Below are 24,319 nucleotides of genomic sequence, written 5' to 3'. Positions count from 1 at the left end.
ATCTTATATTTAAGATCAAAATAAAAATCAAATGGGCTCTTATATTTAGAACCAAATATAATATTTTAGTTTTTTTTTTTAAATGAAAAAACTAAGTAAAGTTTAATCGTACGAGGATGTTTTTTCCTTCGTCGGCATCTGTCTGTCTGTCTGTATATTTATTTAAAGAAATCGAGCTTACATCTGAGAATCTGTAAAACGGGACAAAGACACAGACACATAACTAACCAGTGCGACTGTGGGCAAGCAACAGCTAGATCACCCCCACGTTCTCATGTTTTATAATATGGCAGATTAAGATTTCGGATTGCTTGATGATTGATGATGAACATGAACACGAACATGCTGGTTGCAGGAACGGACGTCAACGGATTTAAGATTTTTTTTAAGTCCAAGGAAACGCCCCTACTGGGGTCTAATCAATATTCGACGCGCTAAGCATAACAAATTTCCATATAAATAATGGAATGGAATGGAAAACGAAATGAAAATATTTTAATGAATTTAAAGAAAAAAAATATCAGTGATGCAATTCAACGGAGGAAGGAAGATAGAGAGTTGAATACAGCAAGGCACGTATCTTTGGACCCATTCACACTTTGGAAAGTTTTGATATGGCCTCCCACATAAAAGGCAACGCGGATAAGCAAGATTTTCATTCAATTTTTTTTTAAAAAAATATTTACAATTAATAATTTCTTTTCCTCTACTTGCTCCTACAGAACTGCTGTCCTTTTGCCTTCTTGCAAAGTTGCTCTTCTACATCATGCTATGTGTAGATAATGGGGTTTTTAATGATATTTATTTTCCGTTTTGAAGCTGTTTCTTTTCTTCCTCTCTTTGGGTTTTCTCTCTCCGTTTCCCTGCTTTTCGTCTCCTCTATATTTTTTCTGCCCTTTATCAGGTTTTTTCTAGTCAAGGGAATCTTTGTTGCAGAATCAGAGGAATTATTATCAACACCGAAATCGAGTGGTTTTCTTTGATAGAAAGACCTAGAAGACGACATGTTGATGGAAGATACCTTGTGGGGTTGATTTGAATTGGTCCCTCTCTCTTCATATGCTTTAGAGCCAACCAAAAGCTTCTGACTTTCTCTCTTCTTGTTACTCTTATTACTGCTCTGTGTTTTCTGGATCCTGTTAGTTTCCTTTTCCAAGGGCTCTGTGAATTGAGATTAAACCACATGTCACAGCCGAGGCAGAATAGGATGATGAATCCAAGCAATGCAAAACCAGCTGTTGACACCACTTATACAAAGATCTTCGTCGGAGGCTTGGCTTGGGAGACTAAGAGAGACTCTCTCAGACGCTATTTTGAGCAGTTTGGAGAGATCTCAGAGGCCGTCGTCATCACTGACAGAAACACTGGAGCATCAAAAGGCTATGGCTTTGTAAGCCTACTGATATATATATATATATATATATATATCATCACTTCTTCTACCTCTTTCATCTTTCTTTCAATTTTTAATCTCTGCGTTTGTATTGATCTTTCAGGTGACTTTTAAGGATCCTGACTCTGCAATAAGAGCTTGTCAGAATCCCTATCCTTTGATTGATGCGAGGAGGGCTAACTGTAATCTTGCAGCCCTTGGGGCACGCAAATTCAACCCATCTACCGCAGGTTCAATCTGTGATATATTCACCTGAACTAAACCATGTTTGTTAATGGCTAACAAGTTTTCTTCTCCACTCTCAAAATTTGCAGGAGCCGAGAAATTCAACCCCAGTTCATGGGCTATGGTACCAATCCCATTTCAAGGGACCTCTTCATATTACAATCAACACATACCCCATTACACTTTTCCCTTTCCACCACCCTACAGGTATGTACTCAATCTATACGTGCAATTGAATCTTTCCCCCAAATTTGTCTACATCTTACTGTAACTTCATTATCAACTTCTTCTTCAACGTTATTATTCAGGTATCCCGGTTATCCTCCCTCACAAGAAATCTATGCAATGGTTAGTTTGCTCCAAATATGTAACCAGTCAAAAATTTCCAAGGCTTATTTCAATACGCGTTTGTCCTTTCTTTGAATCACCTGACAACCTCGTGATCTTATTTAATGTTGTTTTGTTTCTGTGCAGAACTACTATAATGTTTACGGAGGACAACAGGTTCCATTTCGATGGCGTCCAGCAATATACCAACCATTTTATGGGCTAAGTAATTCAAGGAGATTCCCAGAAGAAGCAATGGGGAAGAAGACACAGTACTCTGAAATACCACCCCAGGAAATGTTGGCAGTTGTTGGGGTACCACCAGAACCTATTCCAGTTTCTCCATCAATACCCACCTCTGGTTTAGTATCAAGTTAATGAAATTCCTCTGTTTTCCTACTATGTTTTGCCTAATCTGAGTTTGATTTGTGCACGGATGAAATGATGATGCAGGTTTAGTCACAGCAACAGTTTCTGCTTCTGCAGCAACCAAGACAGGATCGTCCCCTGAACGCAAATCTTCAGATTAGGCTTTAGTGACAAACAGGTTCCATCAAATCATAGCTTCTTTCAAGTGGGAGGGTTACTCCCTGAATGAGACACAATTTTTTCCTGTTCATCCTTTAATTTCTTGATATTTTCTTGTTTTAAAAGTCTGGATACACACGGATCGTTCTTCAATTTTCTATTTTCTCGAATAGGATGAGGTTACTGTTAGGTCATACTGTTATAGTTCGGAAAATATTGCATCTCGTACTTTTGGTTTTTTTTTTTTTGGGGGTCACTATATATCTGTCTTGCATTCTATAGGTTATCCATTCAAGATCCAATTTTGAGTTGAGTCTTGCTGATTAAAAAAAAAAAATTTGAGTTGAGTCTTAACAGTAATGTCTGAACTGAGATATATATACAGACACATATATTTATATTTAACGGTTTGGTTGATTTTCGCTATGGGTTTGGGAGAACTTAATTTTTATGTGTTAGAATTTAAATTCCCCCCCCCATTGAATCGTAATTATTTGTAAATTAATAATTGAAAACGTATTTTAATTTTATATTCTTGTTTTAAAATAAATATTAAAATTGAAACATAGAATGGACAGTTTTAAACTCAATTTGAACGATTCACATGAAATGATGGGGATAGCGGCACTTATTTCTTGAGTCCTATTTCAAATTTCACGAGCTTTTGATAATCGTTTGAATTGAGTTGAAATTGTGGACGAAATAGTCAATACGAGAAGATTTTTTTGCTCGAATTAGGATATAAAAATTTTGATGAGCACTTTATATGTGTGAATAATATTCATTTCGTTTTTTTCTTTTTTTTTTTAAATCGGTACACACGTAAGGTTTTAAAAATCTGGATAATGTTAATTATTATTAACAGACTTTAGTCTGTTGTAATTTTATCGGTAGATGTTTAACCTAACTCAATTTTAATCATGTATGCAAGATAATTAATTTAAAATTTGCACCTGTAAATATGATAAAGGGAGAGAAAATGCAAGGGTGATACTAATAATGAACTATGTGCAATATATTATCTCCGGTCCTAATTATAAGATTTTGTTCAAATAAGGTCTTATAATTAGGCAGAACGAGATCTTATAATTACGATAGGAAGTAGTATATTTTTTATAATAATATCATGGAGAAACTTGAAAGGAAATATTAAATAAAAAAAAAGGATGGAAGAACTGAAGAAGACAGGTGTTGAGTGGGCTTTATTGATGGAAGAAGAATCCAAAAGAAAAATGTAGAGAGTAATTGAATTAGAAAGATAGAGATGAGATTTTGGAACAGTGGAAGCAGCAAATAAAATAACATGAAAGAGATTGGTGTTGGTGGTGCAGTTTAATTTATGAACCACTGGTCAACTCCAATGTATGCTCCTAATTAAGTACCCTTACCAACTAATCCACTCCTTATAACCCCAATTATTACCTCCCCTGCTTACTAATTACGGTCCCCTCTATTTACCATCCTCGTGCATTATTCAATCAGTAATTTTGTTTCTGGCAAAAAAAAAAAAAAGGAAGCTTATAATTTTATTTGCAGCCAACACTTCAAAACTTTGATGTGAAGTGCAACGAGAATTTAAATATTATATTTTTAAATATAATATTTGTTCATATTTGTCGACAGCTAGCTGCTCCTGTATTAACACTATCGGCCGTGTTTAGATTAGATTATGTGCTCTCCCATTACAAGTTGTGTGTTTAAATTGATTGTGGTAAAACAAATACTCCTCTAATTTTTGTAATTTTTTTTAAATATAATAATATTAATAGCACAGCGACAAATGTTAAGAGGGATACCACTAAAACCTACTACCTACCTCTCCCCTCTCCACACGCTTCCTTGCCTTCTATTTTCAATCAAACTCCTCACCTCCCACTACTCACTTTTTTATAGTATATGCAGGAAAAAAAGTAATGACACAAAATATACTCGTAATTTAAATATACTTTTATTTTAAAAAAAATCAAAGCTTTAAAATGTATGATATGTCCCGGCCTATTTAAGGATGAAAATAGGCTAGGCCTTTATTAGAGGCTTCTAACCTAGACTAATAAGGACATGATATGTTCCGACCTGTTTAGCAAACAGGTCAGACCTACAGCTTAGTTAGAGGCCTTTTCAAGTAAATAGGCCAGACTTCTAATTTTAAAGCTTCCCCTGAAAGCCTGAAAACTTAACCTGATTAATTTTTTTATTATTAATATATATTAAAATATTTAGGTTTTTAAGTATAACAAAAACCTAATTTATATAGGCGTTAGTAGGCTTAAAGCCTATTTGTAACCTTCGAAACTTGAAAATTAATGTCTTTTTAAAGGCTTACATCATAAGTAGATCTTTAAAAAAGCTTTATACTTGTTAGCCTTTTTGAAAGCTTAAGCTTGATTTTTTTTTTAAAAAAAAAAACTTGTACACAGGTTTAGGCTTTAAACTCTCATTACAAGCTCTGACCTATTTAGCCAAAAACCTGGCCTGTCCACTCCTGATTAAGTCGACTAAAAATAGTTCAATATCCTTTAAAATGAATTAATAGCCAATAAATACCAATTGGAGGTCCACTTCTACACCCCGACATAAGGGTGGAAACAGGCCAGGCCAGGCCAGGCTTTACTCTTAACAGGCCAGGCCTGTTTTGTAGCCTATAGGCCTGAGCCTGACCTGTGGCCTATTACAGGCTTATTTTTCAGCCTGAGCCTGGCCTGTATAAAGGCCTGGCCTGGCCTGAAGCCTGTTAAAAAGCCTGTTTTTTTAAAAAATTCAAATTACAATATTTTTTTTAAGAAAAAAGCTAAAATAAAAAAAGTATACATATAATTAATTTTTTAGTTTTGTCTTTTATTTAAATTTTAGTATCATAGGTGCTGTTTTAAATCCTAATTATAATTTATAAGGATTATTAAAAACTAATTCGAATTATATGTTAAAATTTGGGACAAAACTAGTTTAAGTACCAAAAAAATTAAGACAAATAAATAAAAAAACTATTAATTTTACAATGAATAAAGAGAGTATCATAATTTAATTAATATAATACATAAGTTAATTAATCTGTCATTCTTGGAACAAAAATTTTCTTTCCTATTTTATTTATATTTTTAAGATTTAAAGATCATATTATTTATTGATATTTTTATTTTAAATTATATTTTTATCTTTACTTGTCAACTAAACTTCAAAATCTAAAGAAGAACTAAGCTATTAACTATATATAAAATTAAAAAATAAATTAAAAGTACACATTAACAATACCATTAACTAATTTTTTTTATATATTATAATTATAAGTTTTAACAGGCTCAGGTCGGCCTAACAGGCTTAACAGCCTTTTAGAGAGCCTAAGCCTGGCCTATTAACTTTAACAGGCCTTCAAACAGGCTTGAGCCTGTCTCTTTTGGAAAACAGGCCAGGCCAGGCCAGGCCAAATACAGGCCAGGCTGTAGGCCCCTGACAGGCCGCCTGGCCTGTTTCCACCCCTACCCCGACACTGTTTCCTCCCGATCCCGATCCCAACGGTTATCATGTAACCTTGACTTTAATTTTGTTAACTTTGTACCCACCTCTTCATTAAAACAATGCTGACATTTTCTCTCCTTTAAAAGCATCTTTCTTTAAATAAGACATTTAATGCACATTTAATTCTTTGAACAGGTTACATTGCAACTGAAGAATTTACGACCAAAAAGAAACGTACACTTCAGTCCATAAATTAGTAAAATTTAAATTTAAATAAGAAAAATCTGTTCACAAATTCACCGGTTCTATGATTAAACGAAAGGTTATTTATTCCAGGAAAATAAATCAAGATCTTCTAAGAAATTGTTGCTTTCCTTTTTTGGGAAAATAAAAGGGCATAAGAAAAGTGAGGAAGATAAGGATGAGAAAATGAGGCTACATTTGTGGTTAGACCTAACATTCAGTGACCAGAAATTCAGAATTTCGTGGCGTCCGCCAATTCGTCATCACTCAACAGGTCGTCACCTCATCATTCTTCTCCTTTTCAATTCTCAATTTCCCTCGTAAAGGCAGTGTGAACTGACTTGCTTTCACGTTGAAAGCAACCATCTATTTTGGATAAGACTGAATCATGCAGATAAAAATCTTTCGTCTCTATATGAATCTTCCCGAAATGAAGAAGCTGACATTCAAACAGTGTTCTCCCCGGATTTAGACGTGCGCATGCCAAACCAAAACGTTCTGTTTGGTTTCCTTTCGCTTCACTATTAATCCATAATACCACAGAAGTACCAGCAATGTAGGAATCTTCCCCATTCAGCAATCTTACTAATAAACAAGTTTCAGAGATATGATGCACGAAGGAAGTAGAGGAGTATGGAATTCAATCAAAATCCAAATGAGGTGGCTTCCTTCTCCACCAAGCTCATCACATGACACCAGTTTAGTACCAACGTGGTACCAACGGCTGCCAAATGGGCGGCGAAACCGGTTGTAGTCAAGGGAAGTTCTTAGAGGCAATACAATACCTAGTTGGCAAGTGCAATGAACTAATACAGGCTCATCAAAATTGTAACTCAAGGATTACCCGAAAAAATTGGAACTTCGGGAATCCCTGCCATCTGAGACACACTTCTAACAAGTTTCCATCAGCTCAGAAATTTTTTTATCGATTGATCACCTCGATCTATTTACCTTTTTGCGGACTAGATTGACCAAAACTAGAGTCCGCAAGCAGCCATTAGCAATACCAGCTTCATGCACGTCAACAAAGATTAAGCTATGCTACGGGAATATAGGGAGTATAGTAAGCCACTGCTTCAAAATGGCATAAAAGAGCAACAGAAATGTCCAAACAACTTTGTAGACAACGAAGTGAACAAAGTTTAGCTCAGGAGGACCAAAGGTTTGTTACAACTACCAAGTTTCTTACAAGAAATTCAGATGCTAGAAACATCCAACCATTGCTCAACACATTGTGCATCATAACTTAATCCCTCTAGATTCTCGAAGTGCCGTCCAACTCTACAAGCTAAACAAATAACTCAACCCCAAGGAGGTACAGTAGATACCTTACTGCAAGACTCAGGACAAAAGTATCAACAGAACACCAGCAGTGCCTTAGGATATATCTGTTTCTACGTATATATAGATGTAAATACTTCTCTCAGCAGCAATCCACCCCAGCATTAAGGATGACTCAGTGCATGTGAGAACGAGGCGTGCGAGACCGGACAGGTGTCTTTGATGGACTTACCCTGGAGAAAAAAATGCAGCAGAGATATAATAAGAGATGCTTTCTTTAATTTCTTTAATAAAAAATAATACAACAGTTGAAATCAAAGAGAATATGTGAATCTGACCTGATAGGCAGTGACCCCAAAATCACACCGCTACAGTTCAGAGCTGCAATTGCACTTTCAGCCTGCAATATTGAGGCAAGGAAGAACTTGAGACAACAAAAAAGGAATGGGAGAATAACAAAAGTATAGTAATCCAAATTTAAACTTGAGGGGAGGTATAAAAATTAAGACATAAGCACATTGTAGTAAATAAAAGCGTTATGGTCTTACAATTTCAAGATATTTTAACCAACTAAACTCTCCTTGCATTACCAAATTTCGCAAGGGATGGAAAGACCAGTCCAGGACCACAAGCATATAATTAAACCAATTCTTCAAAATGTATCATTAAATATGAGAAACCCAAATTTGAAACTAACTATTCGGCTGATCCAGAAACCCAAAAATACAAAAAGAAGCTAGGTCAAGCAACACCTGAATGTGTGACAACTATATTGAAAAAAATACATACATATATTATACTGAAACAACCACATCAGACAAGCAACTCAGGGCAAGCTCTAGTACAGCTGAAAGCACATGACCGAGCATTGGCCCCATCAAGACTGGGTTATATAAATGACAGCAAGTTTCAGTTCTATGAAAATCCATCCCTATAAATATAATTTTCTAGGAAAATTAAGAAGTATATTAAGTTCAAATTAAGCTCCAGCGAGCTTTTCCAGAAGACCCAATTCAAATTCAAATCAAGCTGAAACAAGAACAGGTAATCACGAGAGGCCACAAACTGACGACAGGCAATTAAACCAAGAGTTATCACCACTAAATGCTTTGATTTGAAATTGTACGTTATCAAGGAAGCCCAAGTGTCATCGTGCTTTCAATGTCGAAAATAAACTAGCACCTTAAGAGAAATTTGCAAAACGGACAAAGCATTGCCAAGGCATCACACTAAAACCCATTATAAATTAACACTAATTAATAATTAAGCATCAACACTGAATTCATGCATTTGGATCCTAAGGTAGAAGGGTATGCTTCATTGTCAGATCAAAAAACCATCAACTGCCTCATGGCTCATAGGACCTTCCCCCTCAAGTTGCTCTCATTACAACTCTGAGTCCAGCACATCCCACATTATTAAGGCCCACCACCCCCAAAAAAAAAAAAAATGCCGTAATGGCAAGTAACTAACATGCAAACAAACAATAAATTCATCCACAACGCCCAGGTTACAGTGATGTCCACACAGTCACACTACATGAATGAACAATCAGTAGAGCAATCGTCATTCTTCCATCAATGATAAATCAGATGCAAACTAAGATATTTATCAGGTCAGTAAAACAAGCAGTTTTAGTTTGTGGGAAAAAATTATCATCAGAACTCAGGCTCACAGATTGGCTCAAATTTACCAAATGATGTTCCATGATCAACATGATTCATAATAGTTTGACTGAACAATCTAGTGAAGATGGGTATGTTATTTAAACAAGTGAGCAGGACGGTTTGCTCATTCTGTTTTGGAAGGGGAGGCTGAAGGGGAGCTGATATCAATATCAATAGTATGCATAAGAACAATGAACAACAAAAACATGGTAACACTCAATCTGAGGTTTAGGATTCCAGTGATGGAAACTGATAAGAGTAGTTGAGTACGCCATAGTTGATTCAGATGAACAATAAAAATCGAGAGAGAGAGAGAGAGAGAGAGGGCAATTACCATCATGAACTCAACAAATGCAATCCGAGTTGAATGATGATAATCACCAAGAAGCCTCAATCGATGAACCTAGATGAACAAAATCATAGAAAAGGTCTGATACCAAAAAAAAAAAATCACTTAAAAAACAAAGAAACTATCTCATTTCCATGAAAAGCTACAAACCTCTCCACAGAGAGACTCAAAGAAGAGTTTGACATCTGCCTGAGTAACCTGCACCAATGAAAAGGAAGGGAAAAAAAATGAGTCATGGACGAGGCATGTGATGCAAAAAGAACCAATCAAAGGAGCCGGTGGTAGTCCTCTGCAAAAGTCTACCCCAAGACTAAACCCAAAACTACCTTTTTGTCGATATTTGTGCAATAAATGGTTCTTGAACACATCTCACGTTCATCTTCAGACTGAGAAATATAACAACATTACAAAGCCAGGACGGGGGAAACACTGTTAGCTCACACTGGTCAATCATCCTCTCAAAGTGACGATCATTACTTTGAGTGCTATAAAAGTGCATATGCTAAGAAATGATAAAACCATTACCCTGGGCAAAAATGTTGGATTAACTGGTGCAATGGCAGTTTTTGAAGGCAGCACTCTCACGGGATAATATCCAAGCATAGTGCCAGATAGATTCAAAGCGGCCCTAGCACCTTCTGCAGGCATAACATCATACAATGAAATTCTAAGTCTACATCATATGTAGAAACCAAATTGGTGATGTTACCTTCATCTGTGAACTCAATGAAGGCAAAACGAAGAATGGAATTTGGATCCCCACATACTCGACAATCAACAACCTTTGTCCCAGACAAAAGGAGTCAATTCAGTAATGTTGCCAATTATTATTAAAGAAGAAAAACACATAGTAAGCTAAGCAAAAACATTTCTACCTGCCCACAGTTAAGAAAGAGAGCCGCCAGCTGCTCTTCAGTAACCTAGAGGCCATCATAGAAAAATGATCCACAAAATGAATGCACCATAGCAAGGCAATTGAAATGAGAATCCACAAGCAGGATATGATCTGTACCTGTTGATCAATGTCAGACACATAAACGGTCCTTCTTATCATCTCTTCTCTCTTTTCCACATCCATCTTATGATTCATTCTTCTCTTACCCTGATTATAGCCATTCTTCCTCTGCAACGAGTTACAATTATATTAGGTAAAGTGATATTTTGGGGCAAAAATAAAATGTGCGTGCCAGCAACATGACACTGGGAAGTCGGAATAAATAGGACAATACAGTGAACTGCACTCAACAAATTCAGAAAGCATTTGTCCTCAACCTTAAAAGTAAAATCTCTCAGGAATAGAAATTAAAATTTCCTCCGATTGACTATGAAAATGAACTCAAATTATATTCATACCCTTCTGTTAATTTGACCATTGGCATTGCCATAGTTAGCCTGTAATAGAAAATTGTTAGCGTAGCCAAATCCTCCCGCACCGCCTAAGATCCCATGATTTTTAGTAAGCGATGGGGGCACAAATTCTTCAGCCATAGGATTCAACTTCGACAATAGCTCCGCCAAATCCCTCATATCTCGCTTGAAACTTTCCCCATTGTCGTCTCCGCCATTTCTCACCCCATTAGAAATCTGGTTAATGCCGTATCCACCATTGTTCATCACCATCTGCTGAGTCTGGACCCCATTTTCTTCAAATCCATTTCGCATCTGAGCCATCTGAGCTTTATAGTTATTATTCGGGACTGACATAGTAGCCGAAACGATGTCTTTGTTGTTGAAGACAGCGTTCAGATTCTGATCACCGTTGACAGGCTGGACATTAGTTTCTATACCATTTCCCATGGAACCAGGTTTGAGCTTCGATTTCTCCAGTTCATTGGGTACAGTCGAGTCAGATGATACTACACGGTTTTCCAAATTTTCACCAGAAGAGCCGATTATGGCCCCAACATTCTCAGCAACAGCCATAATCGAAGAGATACTTGCAGAAATTTTTTTTTTTTAATTTTTTTGAGGCGAAAACTATCCTACAAAATTGATCAGAAATTCATCGTCAAGTGATTCAGTGAGTAGGGTCTAAACAGGAACGCAGACAAAACCCCAAAAACCAAATTTCGAAAAGGAAGACATACCTGGTCTTATCTAAAAGATTTCCAGTGACGCGAGATCAAACTGATCCTGAAGATCGTCTGAACACTTTAGAAACGAATAAAAAAATATGCATACGAAATGCAAAAAAAGTTGTGCAAATTGATGAGCAATCAGTAAAATAAAGGAAAAGTTTTTATCTTACTAGTTTAGTGAAGAAGACGATGATTATTCTAGAGAGCGAGGGCAGAGAGAAAAAGCAAAAGGGTATTCTTCGGATCGTCCGTTTTAGCTGCACTGCCTTTTTGGACCTTCCTCAGAACGTCCCAATTTGACGATGAACGTAGTGAAACGCAATAACAAATAAAAGACCCATTTTACATCGACCCATTTTTTCTGCAATTTCCGCAAATGCCCATGCTTGTTATTTCCGCACATGCATACATTCTCAACGCACATCCATGTAGGATCCATTCATGACAATTTCTTACAAAAATATACATTAATTAATAATAATGAACACCCAGGATTTTGAATTAAATTCTTAGTGAGACATTAGGCTGTCTAAATGTTTAAGTGATTTTTTTTTTTAATGAAGTTATATGCATGTGTTCCCGGATCAGGAAGACCAATTTTAATTGTTTAAAATTATTTTTTTAAAAATATCATAATGATAGAGTTTTAAAACTGAACAGCTGGAGCATAGTATAGATTGAAAATTTACAATTCAAAACAAAATAATTAGCAGTATTTATTTAAGTCCATGGACGTAATTTATGATGATGTTATTTAAAAATTAAAATGCAACTCTTTTTTTTTTTTAAGATATGTTTAAATAAGATTTAATTATTAAAATGCAACTCTTAATTTTTTTTTAAAGATATGTTTAAATAAGATTTAATTATGTCATGCATGACCAATTATTACCTGAAACATTCAAACAGAAACTCATGTTTGACAAAGACTACGTATTGCACAAGGGTTGTTTAGGGCTTCACGTTGTTTCTGAAAATAAATAAACAATTAATTAATTAGTAAGCAATTTGTTGTATTGGCAGTTCAAAAAAGAAAGTAATAAAAACCCTTTAAAATGTATAAAAAAATAAATTAGGGTGCTGAATTTAAACAATACAGTATCAAGTGAGTAGACTAATTTATAATAATATTAAAATATCATAATAATACTACGAGATCATGTTTGATTGTCTAGAAATCATTTTTCTATGTTGTTATTATGACGTGGAATGGCTGCCTAGTGCAGATAATCATAAAAATTGTTAATAAAAAATGATTAAGTAGGGTTTTCCATTCTATCACCATTGGATTTAGGCGTAGTCATTATAATTATAATTATCGTTTTAATAATCATCTGACATTCAGTCTTATTGGATCATTTTTAAATATTGTCATAATTGATTTAGATTGTTTGGCCAATGTTGACAAAAACATTGATTTAAATCGAAGAACTAATATTTTGCATTATACATGGCAAACATGTGGACAGTGTTTGTCTTATAAAGTACCAAAAAAAAAATTTAAGTGTTTCTGTGGTTTGCCAAAATAAACACAATAATTAATGTTGAATACTACATTCATTCATGAATACAAGAGCTAGATAAAAAAAAATTATTTTAAATATAAAACATTGATCAATTTTGTCTTCAAAATTTTATATTTTTTTTCCAAAATATCTTTATTAATTTTAGCTAATAAGGATATTTTTATGAAATAATAGTTATAAATATGATGGTCATAATTAGAAAGAATATTTTAATATTTTGAAGAAAACCATAGATATTTATTATAAAATGACTAAACTTAAATACTAATTTTTTTAATATTTATAAATTAATTAATTAAATCTCACATTAAATATAGGAATTGGAGGCACACAAAAAATACAGGAGGTACTATCGTAATGAAATCGTGGAATTGAATCTCTCTTTTACATTTTTTTTTTCTTTTAAAGAATGAGTGTGATATAATATAATTAATGGGTTCTGGAAAATTTGTTTGGCAAGTCATCATTTTTAATTAACAAACCTTGCACGAGGGGGCGGTAATTTAAATGCCGACCACGTGCCCTTCCTTGCCATTCGCCAACATGCTTATGCCTACGAAGGATCAAAAATTACATCTAAAGACTTAGATGTTACTCTAAAAATTATCATTCTCCTTGATATTTAATATAGCAGTTAGATACGAATGTGTCAAGATAAAAAATTTATTGAGTTAATTATTTATAACAAGTGTTAATTTTCTTAAAATATTTTTTAACTATTTACATTAGAAGTCCTTTCTTACAGAACCCTCTTAATATGTAATCAATAAGAATATTAAAAAATTATAAATTTAAAATTAAAATAAACTTTCTGACTAATTTTTATATTTATGATCATATCAATTTCTCAGAGACATGTTATTAAAAATTGTAACAAATTGTTCTTAAAAGCACTCCTGATTTTAAAGATGTTTCTTCTATTAAAAATTGTAATATATATATATATATATAAAAATTGTAAGAAGCAAATTCCTGAGAAATGGATGCGCATCAGACTGATATCAGTGGGAGAAAATTAGAAGAAAATTAAAGAAAGAAAGAAAGTTGGGCGGCGTAAAATGATCATCACAATAGTTTTTTTTGAGGGGGAGGGGGAGGGCGAGGGCGAGGGGGACGATGATGGCTCTACCTACCTGGGCGGCCGTAAAATGATCATCACAATAGTTTTTTTGAGGGGGAGGGGGAGGGCGAGGGCGAGGGGGACGATGATGGCTTACCTACCCACATGACTGAGAGGAATTTCGTTACGCTATGAATTACCATTTTGAATATAAGAATTGGTTTGATTTTTATTTTAGTTCTAAATATAAAAAATCAATCCACTTTGTTTATCATATTTCTCTATTTTTTTTAAAGTAGTTCTTGTAATAATATTAGTTATAACCAACAGTAAAGATATTTTAAAAAAGATGATATATATTTATTATAAATAATTAGTTTAACTATTTTTTTTAATCTATTCAAATCAGTCAACTAATTTTTCGAAGCAGAATAATATTCTCTCCCACTTAATTCATAATGCCAAGTCTGCGGTTTAATTCACAGGAACTATTATTCCCATCTGACTAATTATGCAAATATGTTTTTTTTTTTTTGGAGGGGGGGGGGCACTGCCTTGCCCCTCGAAGAATGTTTCCGCGATCATTTTCCCGGGAAGGAGCCAAGAATTCTTCTGCCCACAAAAGAAACCAATGTTGCTGGCAGGGAAATTTTGGGAAATGTCGAAAATGCCACAGCCTTTCATTTTATTATTCCCTCCATTGTTGTCGTTGCTCGTCGCTTATCATTGCCTTGTGTAGTCGACAGCCGTCGAATATAAAACACGTGATTGGTTGATTTCAAGGAATGAACGAGGAGGAAGCACAACTTTCGGGACAGGAATGTAATTTTGGGCTGCCACACCCCAACCTTAACTAACAGTTGAGGAGGGAGGGGGCATGTTGGTGCCGATTATTCTTTTTAATTTCTTAGGTAACTACCAATGGCCTTGAAGTTACAAAATAAGATCAAGTTTGTGACTTTCCAACACTTGAAATGTGGATGGTATTATTAGGAGCCCAAGTGAAAGGAAGGCATGACGTACGCACAACGTCGACCTCAAACTTTGCTTTTGTTGGGCTCTACGTGTCCTTTGAGGTGTGTCGTGGACGCAGCATCTTATCTTTGTCTCTCTTTCTCTTTCTCCATGATTCAACCAACTTAATAGAAAACCCATCTCCCTCATAAAATGCCCCCAAATGGAAACACCTGTGTTCCATTTTCTTTTTGGCAAATTGAAAAGACAGATTGCAGACACAATTGAGCTTGTAATTTTTTTTTTATTTATAAAAGAGTTTTCATATTACTAGATCATTAAGATGAGTGATAATTATGTTCTAATTTGTAGCCAGTTTCCTCTTAGCCTTTGGGCTAGTTCGTCCTTTTCGCAGGATGAGAAAAAGGGGAAAGGAAAAGGAGGGGGGGGGGTTGTGCTGATTTAGGAGGGTGGGGTGGGCTTTGTTTGTGGACTAATGAAAGGGAGAGAATTGGGGAGGCGGGTGTCGGAGCAGAGCAGGGAGGAACAAATGATGATGGGGCCCACCAACGTCCTTTTAGGTGCTGCATGGTGATGTCTCAGCCATGCCTCTGCTGGTGGACCCCAACACCTGCAATCCCCCCCCCCAAAAAAAATCATGCATTTTCATTTATAAATATAAATGGATGGATAAATGAATAGGTGGACAAATTTGGATTGTTGGTAAAGAGACTGAAGTGTTGAAATAAATACAGATTTAGAGGTGTTTAGATCGAACTCAAATTATGATTTTAAAAATAATTTTATAATATATAAAATAAATATATAAAAAAGTTTTTCTTGATTTATAAAAAAATATTTTTTAAAAATATTTTTCTCACATGTCAAACACCGACTCTGAACAAGTGAATTTGTGGTTCCTCCCCTCATATTTTCCCCCATACCAAATGAGAGGAAAGGATTTTTCCTCAACCCTGAACAAGGGAAGGCCAGGGATTTCTCCTCCAACCAAAGGAAGCATTAACGAAGGACTGAAGGAGAGCGGGGGAGTTAAGCTGAGGAATATTAATAATCCTCCAAATTCTTTATTCTGGAGAGAAGTCTCCCTCTCCTCCCTATCATTTTATTTTAATCCATTGAGGTGCTCCCTCTCCTTTATATTTTTCCCAAGCAAGGAGAAAGAAGCAACATTTCTTCGTACACAAATTTGAATAGCTCAGATTTAATACTTTATAAAATTATTTTTCCCATTTAATATGATTTTAATGTGGTGATAATAATCTTATGAAATATAAATAATTACATTAAATTTAATTATTTAATGATTGAGATGAAAATTAGAGGGGAAGTGGAGCAGAGAGAATGAAGATGGCGGGGAATAAAGAACGAAAAAGTAGAAACAGAAGATGCGGAATGGTACAGTACAATGCACTCAAGGCAATTTCGTTCTTCCCTTTAAATCATGCATTGTTCATTTGTTCATCCACCAACAACCCAACCGTTCTACGAGCATTGTCGTGAAATTAGCAGGCACACAACCAACCGGGCAGTGTTCAGATTTGATTTGACCTCAATCATTCTCTTCATGTGCTGCTCTAACAAGAGTCCACCTGCAAGTTCATATCAAAATCTTTATTTTATTTTTTTGGTTTTAATAATTTTCACCTTAAAAGAAATAATAGAATGAAAACAATATCTTAACCCCCATCGAAGATAGTTTTTTTTTTAAAAAAAAACCACCAACATTTGGAGAAACAACACTACGATTAAAGAAATATTGGAAAACTAAAGCAGCAAAGAGTAACTTCTGCTTTGTGTGGAAGGTACTCATTTGAAATCACCTTAAAAAATATTTATAAACACGTTTAATATAAATTAAAACAAAACTCTTTTTACGTATTCATTTTATATTTCATAAATTCAAAAACAACAAGCCTTATCCCACTAGGTGGGGTCGGCTACATGAATCACACGACGCCATCGTGCTCTGTCAACAACCCAATCCTTATATTTCATAAATTACTATTAAAAAATTATTTATGAATCATTTCAAACGGATTCAAAGTATAAAAACCAAAAAGCCATGATCAAAAAGTATAAGCCACTAGGTCTCACAATCTCGGCCACAAGATTAGGACCATGCTGTAGTTCACCTCAAACAAACGAAAGTGTTTGGGGGCGTCTGAAAACACTTAAAATTACTTTTAAAAAATATTTTTTACAAATCTAAATAAACTCTTCTACGTATTTACTTTACATATTATAAAATTATTTTTAAAATCATAATTTGATTTTTAATCCAAAGATTCCCTTAACTAACTTAAAAAGCATTTTTAAAAAAATACTTTCACACAAATCAAGACATTATTTTTATTTTGTACCTCATAAAATTATTTTTCAAACAATGATTCCATTTCCTAGCACACCCCAGGCTCTTCATCTCCAGTTATACCTCCATCCATCCTTGCATCATTTTCAGTTACTCTCTGCATATCACGGCAAAATCAAAAGATATTCAACGCTCCACGGTAGTGTTTACCAATGCCACAAGGCGCAAACGAACGGCCTTGACTCTAGATCCTTCAAACACAAGGACACCCCTACAGCGAACACAGGATTTAATACATCTCAGGGACAGACCGTGTAAAGCTTTCAAGGTTATAAACATGCTCAGGAACCTGCTTGTCTTTGCAGAGCCTAATTCCAGGGGATTGACGGACTGATGCTTCTTGGCGGTAGTCTCATTTCTCTTTATTCAACAATTACGGTGTCAACTTCCTTTTCAGCGTTTGAGTTATCCACGCCATTCATAAATAACCCCTCTAACAACGTAATAAACATAATATGATGGCCAGACTAATACATTAGTCGTCTCGAATAAATACGACAAGCATAAATCCCTAGAGTGATCGTATGCACATCAAACGCCCAAACTGATCTATAACATTTGTCAATAACACAACCCCAGTGCCTTTTTTTAGGACCAAACTCAAGTGCATGATTAATTTCCAACAAAATAACTTAATACAACCGCATCATCTAAAACTCATCCCGCATTGCACCAGAGGCTACCCCCAGATAAGGATCCAGCTGCATTGGCGGAGTGATCAACCACTGGCCGATCGAGCCTGCAAAGTCACATGCTTGTTTCATAAGAAAAACGTTTGTTCGATATCATCCATGCAAAAGCAATAATAAAAGCATGCAGAATAACTATCCTTTCAAGCCACCAACATTAGAGACTGACTTGAATGCAGAAGATGCATTCCACCCACGCATTTGAAGGAGTGAATGCTCCACATTGCAAAAGCTTTTTGTTTTGGGCCATCACTATTTAGACTACATATTTAATTGTCTTGAATCCCCTCTAATTGGGTGAGCTATTAGTTCAGAACAGATAAGGTGGCCAAGGAAATAGCTAGACTTCTTAATCTCTCTCATAGAAGTCAAAATTCACATGTTGGGATTTACCCATCACAAAAGCCTCAGTTACATCACTTTCCATACTTGACTAAAAGATCATGTGCTTTCTATTCATAAATGTTCAAATACCTGGCGTGGTGATCCAGATTGTGACCGAGACCGAGAACGTGATGGCGATCTTGGCCTATACAATCATGAAAATGGATATGCCAAATCAAAAGGTTGGATTTACAAGACACCACATGTAACAACAACAATTTGTATATATTGTATCTCATACCTAGATTTGATTGGCGATGGTGATCTAGACCTAGATAGTGATCTAGACACAGATCGCTCCAATGACCGACTGCATGACAAAAAAGAAAGGTTTACCACAAGCGAATCAACGACTGCATCACATTAGTGAGAAACAGGAAGCGACAGAATTACCTTCTAATCCTTTTAGGACTTCTGCTTCTGCCAGGGCTCCTGCTGCGGCTCCTTGTGGGACTGGCCTCATATTTCTTCACCTGCACAATAAACAATTGCCTTTGTTAAAAGTTTTAACTTCATTCTAGTTATGAACAAAAACTTCACACAAACCACATGACAATTTGGGTGCACCATAAACACAAACGAGAAATTCTAAAGATAAGTAGAAAAGTTACCCGAATGTAGGCTCTTGCCCATGGGTTTCTAAATTCAGTGTCATCAAGTTTTCGAATCTGCACAGTAGATGAGTAGACAGAGTTAGGAAGACAAATAACAGCACTTAGAGCAGCACTAAACCAAATACTATTTAACTATAAATTCACTTACAGCATATTTCATGTCGTCATAATTAGTGTAGTCAACAATGCCAAATGTGCCTAAAAGAAGATCAATTTAAGTACGTTAGGTATATAACATATATAATTAAATTATAGCGTGGAAAATTGAGCCATAAAATTAATACATTCGGTTGAATAGAAATTTGAATACAGCCAAAAGGATGTTTTAAATATCGTTATGAGCTTAAATAAGTTGTGGCATGCAATTATCCTTAAAAAGCTAATCCTCTGCCATTCTAAGAGTTAGATCTATGCACTCATTTGATTCTAAAACCTTATGCATCAATCTTCAACTTAAATGGCACAAAAGATTTCAAAACTAGTAATGCTTAATACGATACAAACCATGCCAAAAAAGTTAGATATCTCTTCGAAAAAAGCATTGTGTTAAGACTCAAAGACATGAGAAGGACTTCGTGTTGTGTTGTTGAAAAAAAACAAAAAGGCATTAAACAGCAACTTAGGTTTCATGAATTACTATTCTATAATGACTAGGTACTCACATGATGAATCAGCATACATAACAAATTACTCCAACCAACATACTAGTAATTCTTGCCAACAAGCTAACAGACACTGCCAAGAAAAACCGGGCAAACAAGGAAAAGAGAACACAGTAATGTGGGGAGAGGAGATAGCACAAACACAAAATACTTCGTAGATGTACCTTCACTATCACGTGAAACCTCAGCAAAGCATACATCACCAGCTTTGCGCATATGATCCTGAAAAAGGGCATTCAAGGCATAGTTGGTAAAGTGATAAAAATTTGAATTTGAACTATGGATAAGTTTGCTGGCCAAAAACAAAAGGTAAGTTTGACAATGCAAATACCTTTAAATCCTGCCAAGATGCAGATGATGGGAGTCCACGAACAATAACTGTGATCAAATGAAGAATAGAAAACTTTACTTAAAAGGAGGCTCTTCAGCAATTACACCACTTAGTACTTTGTATAAAAACAGGTATTATCGCAGTTAGACATGGAAAAAAAGGCAAAGAAAATGCATGCCAAACAAGTTTTTAAAAAGAGACATATTATGAACTGACAACAATTTCAAAATTTTATGCATCAAATATATTATTTGAATGACTCGCAAATGGCAGCTCTTTCTTGAAAATTGCATGACAAGTATAGAATTAATAAGCATGGCACACCTCGGTATTCAGAATGACGTGAGATGCCAAAACGGCTCCCACCACCACCACCATAACCGCGCCGATCACTTGATGATGGCCCCCTACCACCATGCGCAAGCTCCACCTAAAACACAAATAGATGAGAAACAAATCAAGGTAAATCAATGACTTTGAAGTAAAAAATGTTGGAACAGCTCAATACCCTTAATCGACAACCATCAAAATTGTAGCCATCACGACCACGAATTGCATCTTCTGCATCTCGAGCATTGTCAAACTAGCAACCAGCAAACAGGACAATAAGAAAGTGAAGATTAAAATATATATTCCTTGTAATAAAAGACGGGTAAGGCAGCTACCTCAACAAAACAATAACATGGAGGTCGAGGTGGAATCTTTAACTCGATATCCAATATACGACCATACTGTAGAATTACAATGTTGACAAACTACTTTAGTGCAACTATCATTCAAACATTTATACAAATTGACCATTAAAATAATGGTTGCACCACAAACAATAGGAACAAAACTTACTCTCAATTTACATATTGCAAATAAATACCAACCCCATTCCCTCAAAAAAACAAGTACGAAAGAAAAATTACATGGAATTACTAAAAAATCAACGAACCGCAAATTGTAGAAGCATTTAGGCAGGTTCCAGGTAGTGAGTAAGCAAGGAGAAGAAATACGATACACAGAATAAAATGAATGCCCTGCCCAATAATACACAAGGAAAATGCACATCAAACCTTGTAGAATAAATCCTCAATTTCTGACTCTCTGATATCTGAGGGCAGGTTGCCAACATAAATAGTGCGAGAAAATCGACCACTCATATCTGATAGAATAATTTCTACAATTCCTCTGCAAGCAAAATTTGGAAACTCATTAACAAAGGGAAAATATCTCACTTTCTTTTGTCATGCCTGATAATGAAATGCCTACTTATTATCATCATTACTCTAATGATTACACAAATGTAAAGAAATCCAAAACCATGAAGCAAACCAAGAGAGCAATCCTCGAGGTGAGCCGTGCTCCACAAGCTCCATTGCTCATTTGCTCCAAAGATGCTCCAAAGCTATAACAATATTGAAATAAAATTTGATCTCCCAATCCTTTCCAGACTATTAGCAGGTATAGATCTTCTGAGAGTGAGCAAGAATCTCCAATAATATAAAAAAATAACCAAAACTCCACCCTGATTCTCCCACTCCCTCTCTATATCCCTATGTTTGATTGCAAAGCTCATATTTGTCCAAGCGCTTGTCATCTAACATAAACAAAGCATTGGTGTCATGGGATAAGGTAATATTGACATATACTGAAACAATTACCTTACTCAGCTCTCTTTTAACAGCATTTAAAAAATAACCCGCGGAAAAAGGTAATACAACCCCTATTTTGATTAGACTTTGTTAATGCAATAGAATTGTCCTGGGAAGTAGTAAGAATGCATTTCTCTAGCGCCGCTAACTGAAATACATTTATATAACACATCACATACTGTTAAGGGCAGCAAATAGCCAAATCTACATGGAGATTCCGATTTTGATTATCTATTGCAACTCCACAAAAGTTACAAATTACAAAGGAAGGATTTGTTATATAGCTTTATCAAAAATATTAATTGTTGTAGATGATAGGCAACCAGAGTGCTCAACCTCTACCAGTTGCAGAAATGCAAACATATCGCAGGTTATTTGGAGGTTGGACGGACGAGCGATAAGATAGTCGTAGCCATTTTTTAATTGAACCAAAGAAAGTTCAAATGTGGCGCAGGCAACGAGCGAGTTTAAACTTATAAGGCTATGACTTATACGAACTACCGCATGTAAGTCATAGCCTTTAGCAGTTGCCATCAAGAACCAATCTTGAGGACAAAAGTTCCATTAAATAATTATCTATGAGAATAACATTTCGAAATTGCCGATTCCCTTAGCAGCCCTAAGGCGACAATTGGTCATCAAAAATCAGACAAAGACACCCGATTACGGACAAAGAGAAATATGAAGAACAAAGCTATACCGAAGATGAAAGATTGAGAAGAGAAGGCGGCCAACGAACCGAACAAGGGCCTCCCCGTAACGAGCTCCGGCCGAAGATAACGTTCCCGATGCGGAAAAAGCAGACGCAGCAAAGGTTAGGTTCTAGGGTTCACACTTCACGGCACAAGATCTGGGCCTCCACTTTCTTCAAAATAATCCTGCCCCACTTCTGCCCGCCTTTTATTTTACGCCATTACTCGACCACGAGTCCAAGACATTTTTTAATTTTTGTCCCTCTGCCAAAAGTCCAGACAACAAATAATTTCTTTGACATTAATTAAAATTATCTCTTTTATACTTCATTAAGGTGCATTAAAATATTTGAAGTTATTAATTGCTGGAAAAAATTTAGCTCATGATATTACATCCGATACTTAATTTAATTTAGGAGCTATATAACTAATTTGAAGAGATTAAAAAAATTAGTTAAATTGATTAATTGTAACTTTTCTAAAATATTCTCTTTCATTGTGTGTATTAGAACTATCACTTGATAATAATCCCTCATAATTAATAAAAAAATTAAAAAAATATAATAAATTTAAAAGACAGAATTAATTAAGATTTTATATTTAAAAATAAATTCAACTTCCAATTAACTTTTATATTAATAGGTTGGGTAACACTAGCCTATGACCTAAGTAGGGCATTACGGTGATGTTTGGTGGATAAACATGATGTTGTACCAGTACGCATACGTATGTGTATTAGTAAATCATACACACATATATAACCATTACCAATACTAAATTAACTTTTATATTAATAACTGGGTTTAATATAAAAAAAAACAATATGATATAGAAATAATAAAAATGCACGTGTTAAGTAATCTTACACAATGTTTCAGTTTAATTGCTTGGTTTTATAAAGCATCCTCGCTTCTTTTAATTTTAACATCATTTGTTTCAAATAATAATTTTTTGGGGCAATTATTATTTTTAAAATTAAATTCATTATGTCAGTATTTATCAGTATTTAAAATATATGCTGATATGAAGTATCCTCCTTAATGGAAGAGATCTAAATTCCTAGATGTTAAATGAAAAACAATTAATGCCAGAGAGAATACATTATCAGGAGTTGGAGCCCGATTAATTTCAGATTTCAGTGTGCTTTGTTATAGATCGTGCTGCTTGTCTTGGATGTTATTTCACTTTACTGTATAATCAAAGGAATTGCTCAAATCATGAGACAGGAATGAAACCACCAAAATCGAATGAGAGAATTATCATGAGGTGCTAAGAAAAAATTTAATTGTAAAAAAATTTCAATAACAAGCAACTAATCTAAACTAATTATCATTATTTATTCTGAAACTTGTTATTGCGTATTTTTCAGTTGTTAATAAATTTTAGAATAATTAAATCTCTTTTTTAAAACTTGAATATAATTATCTCAAATTTAATTAACAAGGCACTTACCTTGAGATTCGACTAATTGCTAGAACATCTTGAATGGATATTCAAAAAAAAAAAATCAATAGAGCCGCGAGGCAAAACAGGTCCTAGATTGCCTGGCAAGCAAAGAGAAGTAACAGAAGTAGAACCTAGTTAAGCAAGCCAAAACCTATGTCATCATCGTTCTTTTCCTTGGCTTCTTGCAAATCCAGTTTCGGAAACAGCACAGGTCAATCTTGTACGAACAAGTAATTAGACTATATTGTGTAGTAACAAACATGTTGGTTAAAATGGTAAGCGAGCTTACAGAAATTACTAACAAGCTTAAAGTAATTTAAACGCATCATAAATTACATATTGGGGGGTTATGGACCCATTTGAAATAGTTTATAAGTAGTTTTTTAAT

General features: G+C 34.9%; 3 protein-coding genes across 12 annotated transcripts; 1 reads left to right on the top strand and 2 right to left on the bottom strand.

The window, feature by feature from the left end:
• Positions 1-833: 833 nt before the first annotated feature.
• On the top strand, positions 834-2,827 carry LOC114734078 (RNA-binding protein 38-like). Its single transcript, XM_028921573.1, has 6 exons — positions 834-1,390; positions 1,497-1,623; positions 1,708-1,825; positions 1,927-1,966; positions 2,093-2,306; positions 2,399-2,827. The coding sequence occupies exons 1-6, from the start codon at positions 1,184-1,186 to the stop codon at positions 2,473-2,475; spliced, it is 783 nt and encodes a 260-aa protein (XP_028777406.1). The 5' UTR covers positions 834-1,183; the 3' UTR covers positions 2,476-2,827.
• A 4,412-nt stretch (positions 2,828-7,239) lies between these two features.
• Positions 7,240-11,849, bottom strand: LOC114734080 (polyadenylate-binding protein-interacting protein 12-like). 4 transcript variants are annotated; one of them, XM_028921584.1, is made up of 12 exons: positions 11,715-11,849; positions 11,553-11,617; positions 10,820-11,445; positions 10,479-10,589; positions 10,342-10,386; positions 10,176-10,248; positions 9,992-10,104; positions 9,793-9,852; positions 9,617-9,664; positions 9,452-9,520; positions 7,789-7,850; positions 7,240-7,683 (listed from the first exon to the last, which is right to left on the bottom strand). In XM_028921584.1, exons 3-12 carry the CDS (start codon positions 11,387-11,389, stop codon positions 7,626-7,628), a joined length of 1,209 nt encoding a protein of 402 aa, XP_028777417.1. In that variant the 5' UTR covers positions 11,390-11,445; positions 11,553-11,617; positions 11,715-11,849; the 3' UTR covers positions 7,240-7,625. The 4 variants fall into 4 exon arrangements, with proteins under 4 accessions (XP_028777417.1, XP_028777415.1, XP_028777416.1 ...); XM_028921582.1 differs by having other exon boundaries at positions 11,553-11,610; positions 11,715-11,842; XM_028921583.1 differs by having other exon boundaries at positions 10,820-11,448; positions 11,554-11,610; positions 11,715-11,842.
• Positions 11,850-17,810: 5,961 nt separating this feature from the next.
• LOC114734079 (serine/arginine-rich splicing factor SR34A-like) lies at positions 17,811-22,663 on the bottom strand. Of its 7 annotated transcripts, none has more exons than XM_028921576.1 (14): positions 22,494-22,663; positions 21,474-21,738; positions 21,215-21,329; positions 20,819-20,884; positions 20,662-20,736; positions 20,478-20,583; positions 20,154-20,200; positions 19,987-20,044; positions 19,309-19,358; positions 19,158-19,214; positions 18,940-19,019; positions 18,788-18,856; positions 18,637-18,691; positions 17,811-18,212 (listed from the first exon to the last, which is right to left on the bottom strand). In XM_028921576.1, the coding sequence occupies exons 3-14, from the start codon at positions 21,299-21,301 to the stop codon at positions 18,192-18,194; spliced, it is 771 nt and encodes a 256-aa protein (XP_028777409.1). In that variant the 5' UTR covers positions 21,302-21,329; positions 21,474-21,738; positions 22,494-22,663; the 3' UTR covers positions 17,811-18,191. The 7 variants fall into 7 exon arrangements, with proteins under 7 accessions (XP_028777409.1, XP_028777412.1, XP_028777408.1 ...); XM_028921579.1 differs by having other exon boundaries at positions 21,474-21,546; XM_028921575.1 differs by having other exon boundaries at positions 21,215-21,738.
• Between the last annotated feature and the right edge of the window lie 1,656 nt (positions 22,664-24,319).

Source organism: Neltuma alba, unplaced genomic scaffold (genome assembly GCF_004799145.2).
Source record: "Neltuma alba isolate B1F8T4 unplaced genomic scaffold, ASM479914v2 tig00013073_pilon, whole genome shotgun sequence".
NCBI lineage: Eukaryota > Viridiplantae > Streptophyta > Magnoliopsida > Fabales > Fabaceae > Neltuma > Neltuma alba.
This window is presented reverse-complemented; position numbering and strand designations above follow the sequence as displayed.

Coding starts and splice junctions, on each gene's coding strand:
- LOC114734078 (XM_028921573.1), top strand. CDS start 1,184: ATGTCACAGCCGAGGCAGAATAGGATGATGAATCCAAGCAATGCAAAA. Junction 1,391..1,496: donor CATCAAAAGGCTATGGCTTT/GTAAGCCTACTG, acceptor TTGATCTTTCAG/GTGACTTTTAAGGATCCTGA. Junction 2,307..2,398: donor TCCATCAATACCCACCTCTG/GTTTAGTATCAA, acceptor ATGATGATGCAG/GTTTAGTCACAGCAACAGTT.
- LOC114734080 (XM_028921584.1), bottom strand. CDS start 11,389: ATGGCTGTTGCTGAGAATGTTGGGGCCATAATCGGCTCTTCTGGTGAA. Junction 10,105..10,175: donor CATTGAGTTCACAGATGAAG/GTAACATCACCA, acceptor TTATGCCTGCAG/AAGGTGCTAGGGCCGCTTTG. Junction 7,851..9,451: donor CATTTGTTGAGTTCATGATG/GTAATTGCCCTC, acceptor TCAATATTGCAG/GCTGAAAGTGCAATTGCAGC.
- LOC114734079 (XM_028921575.1), bottom strand. CDS start 21,301: ATGAGTGGTCGATTTTCTCGCACTATTTATGTTGGCAACCTGCCCTCA. Junction 19,215..19,308: donor ATGACGACATGAAATATGCT/GTAAGTGAATTT, acceptor TCTACTGTGCAG/ATTCGAAAACTTGATGACAC. Junction 18,692..18,787: donor CCATCGCCAATCAAATCTAG/GTATGAGATACA, acceptor ATGATTGTATAG/GCCAAGATCGCCATCACGTT.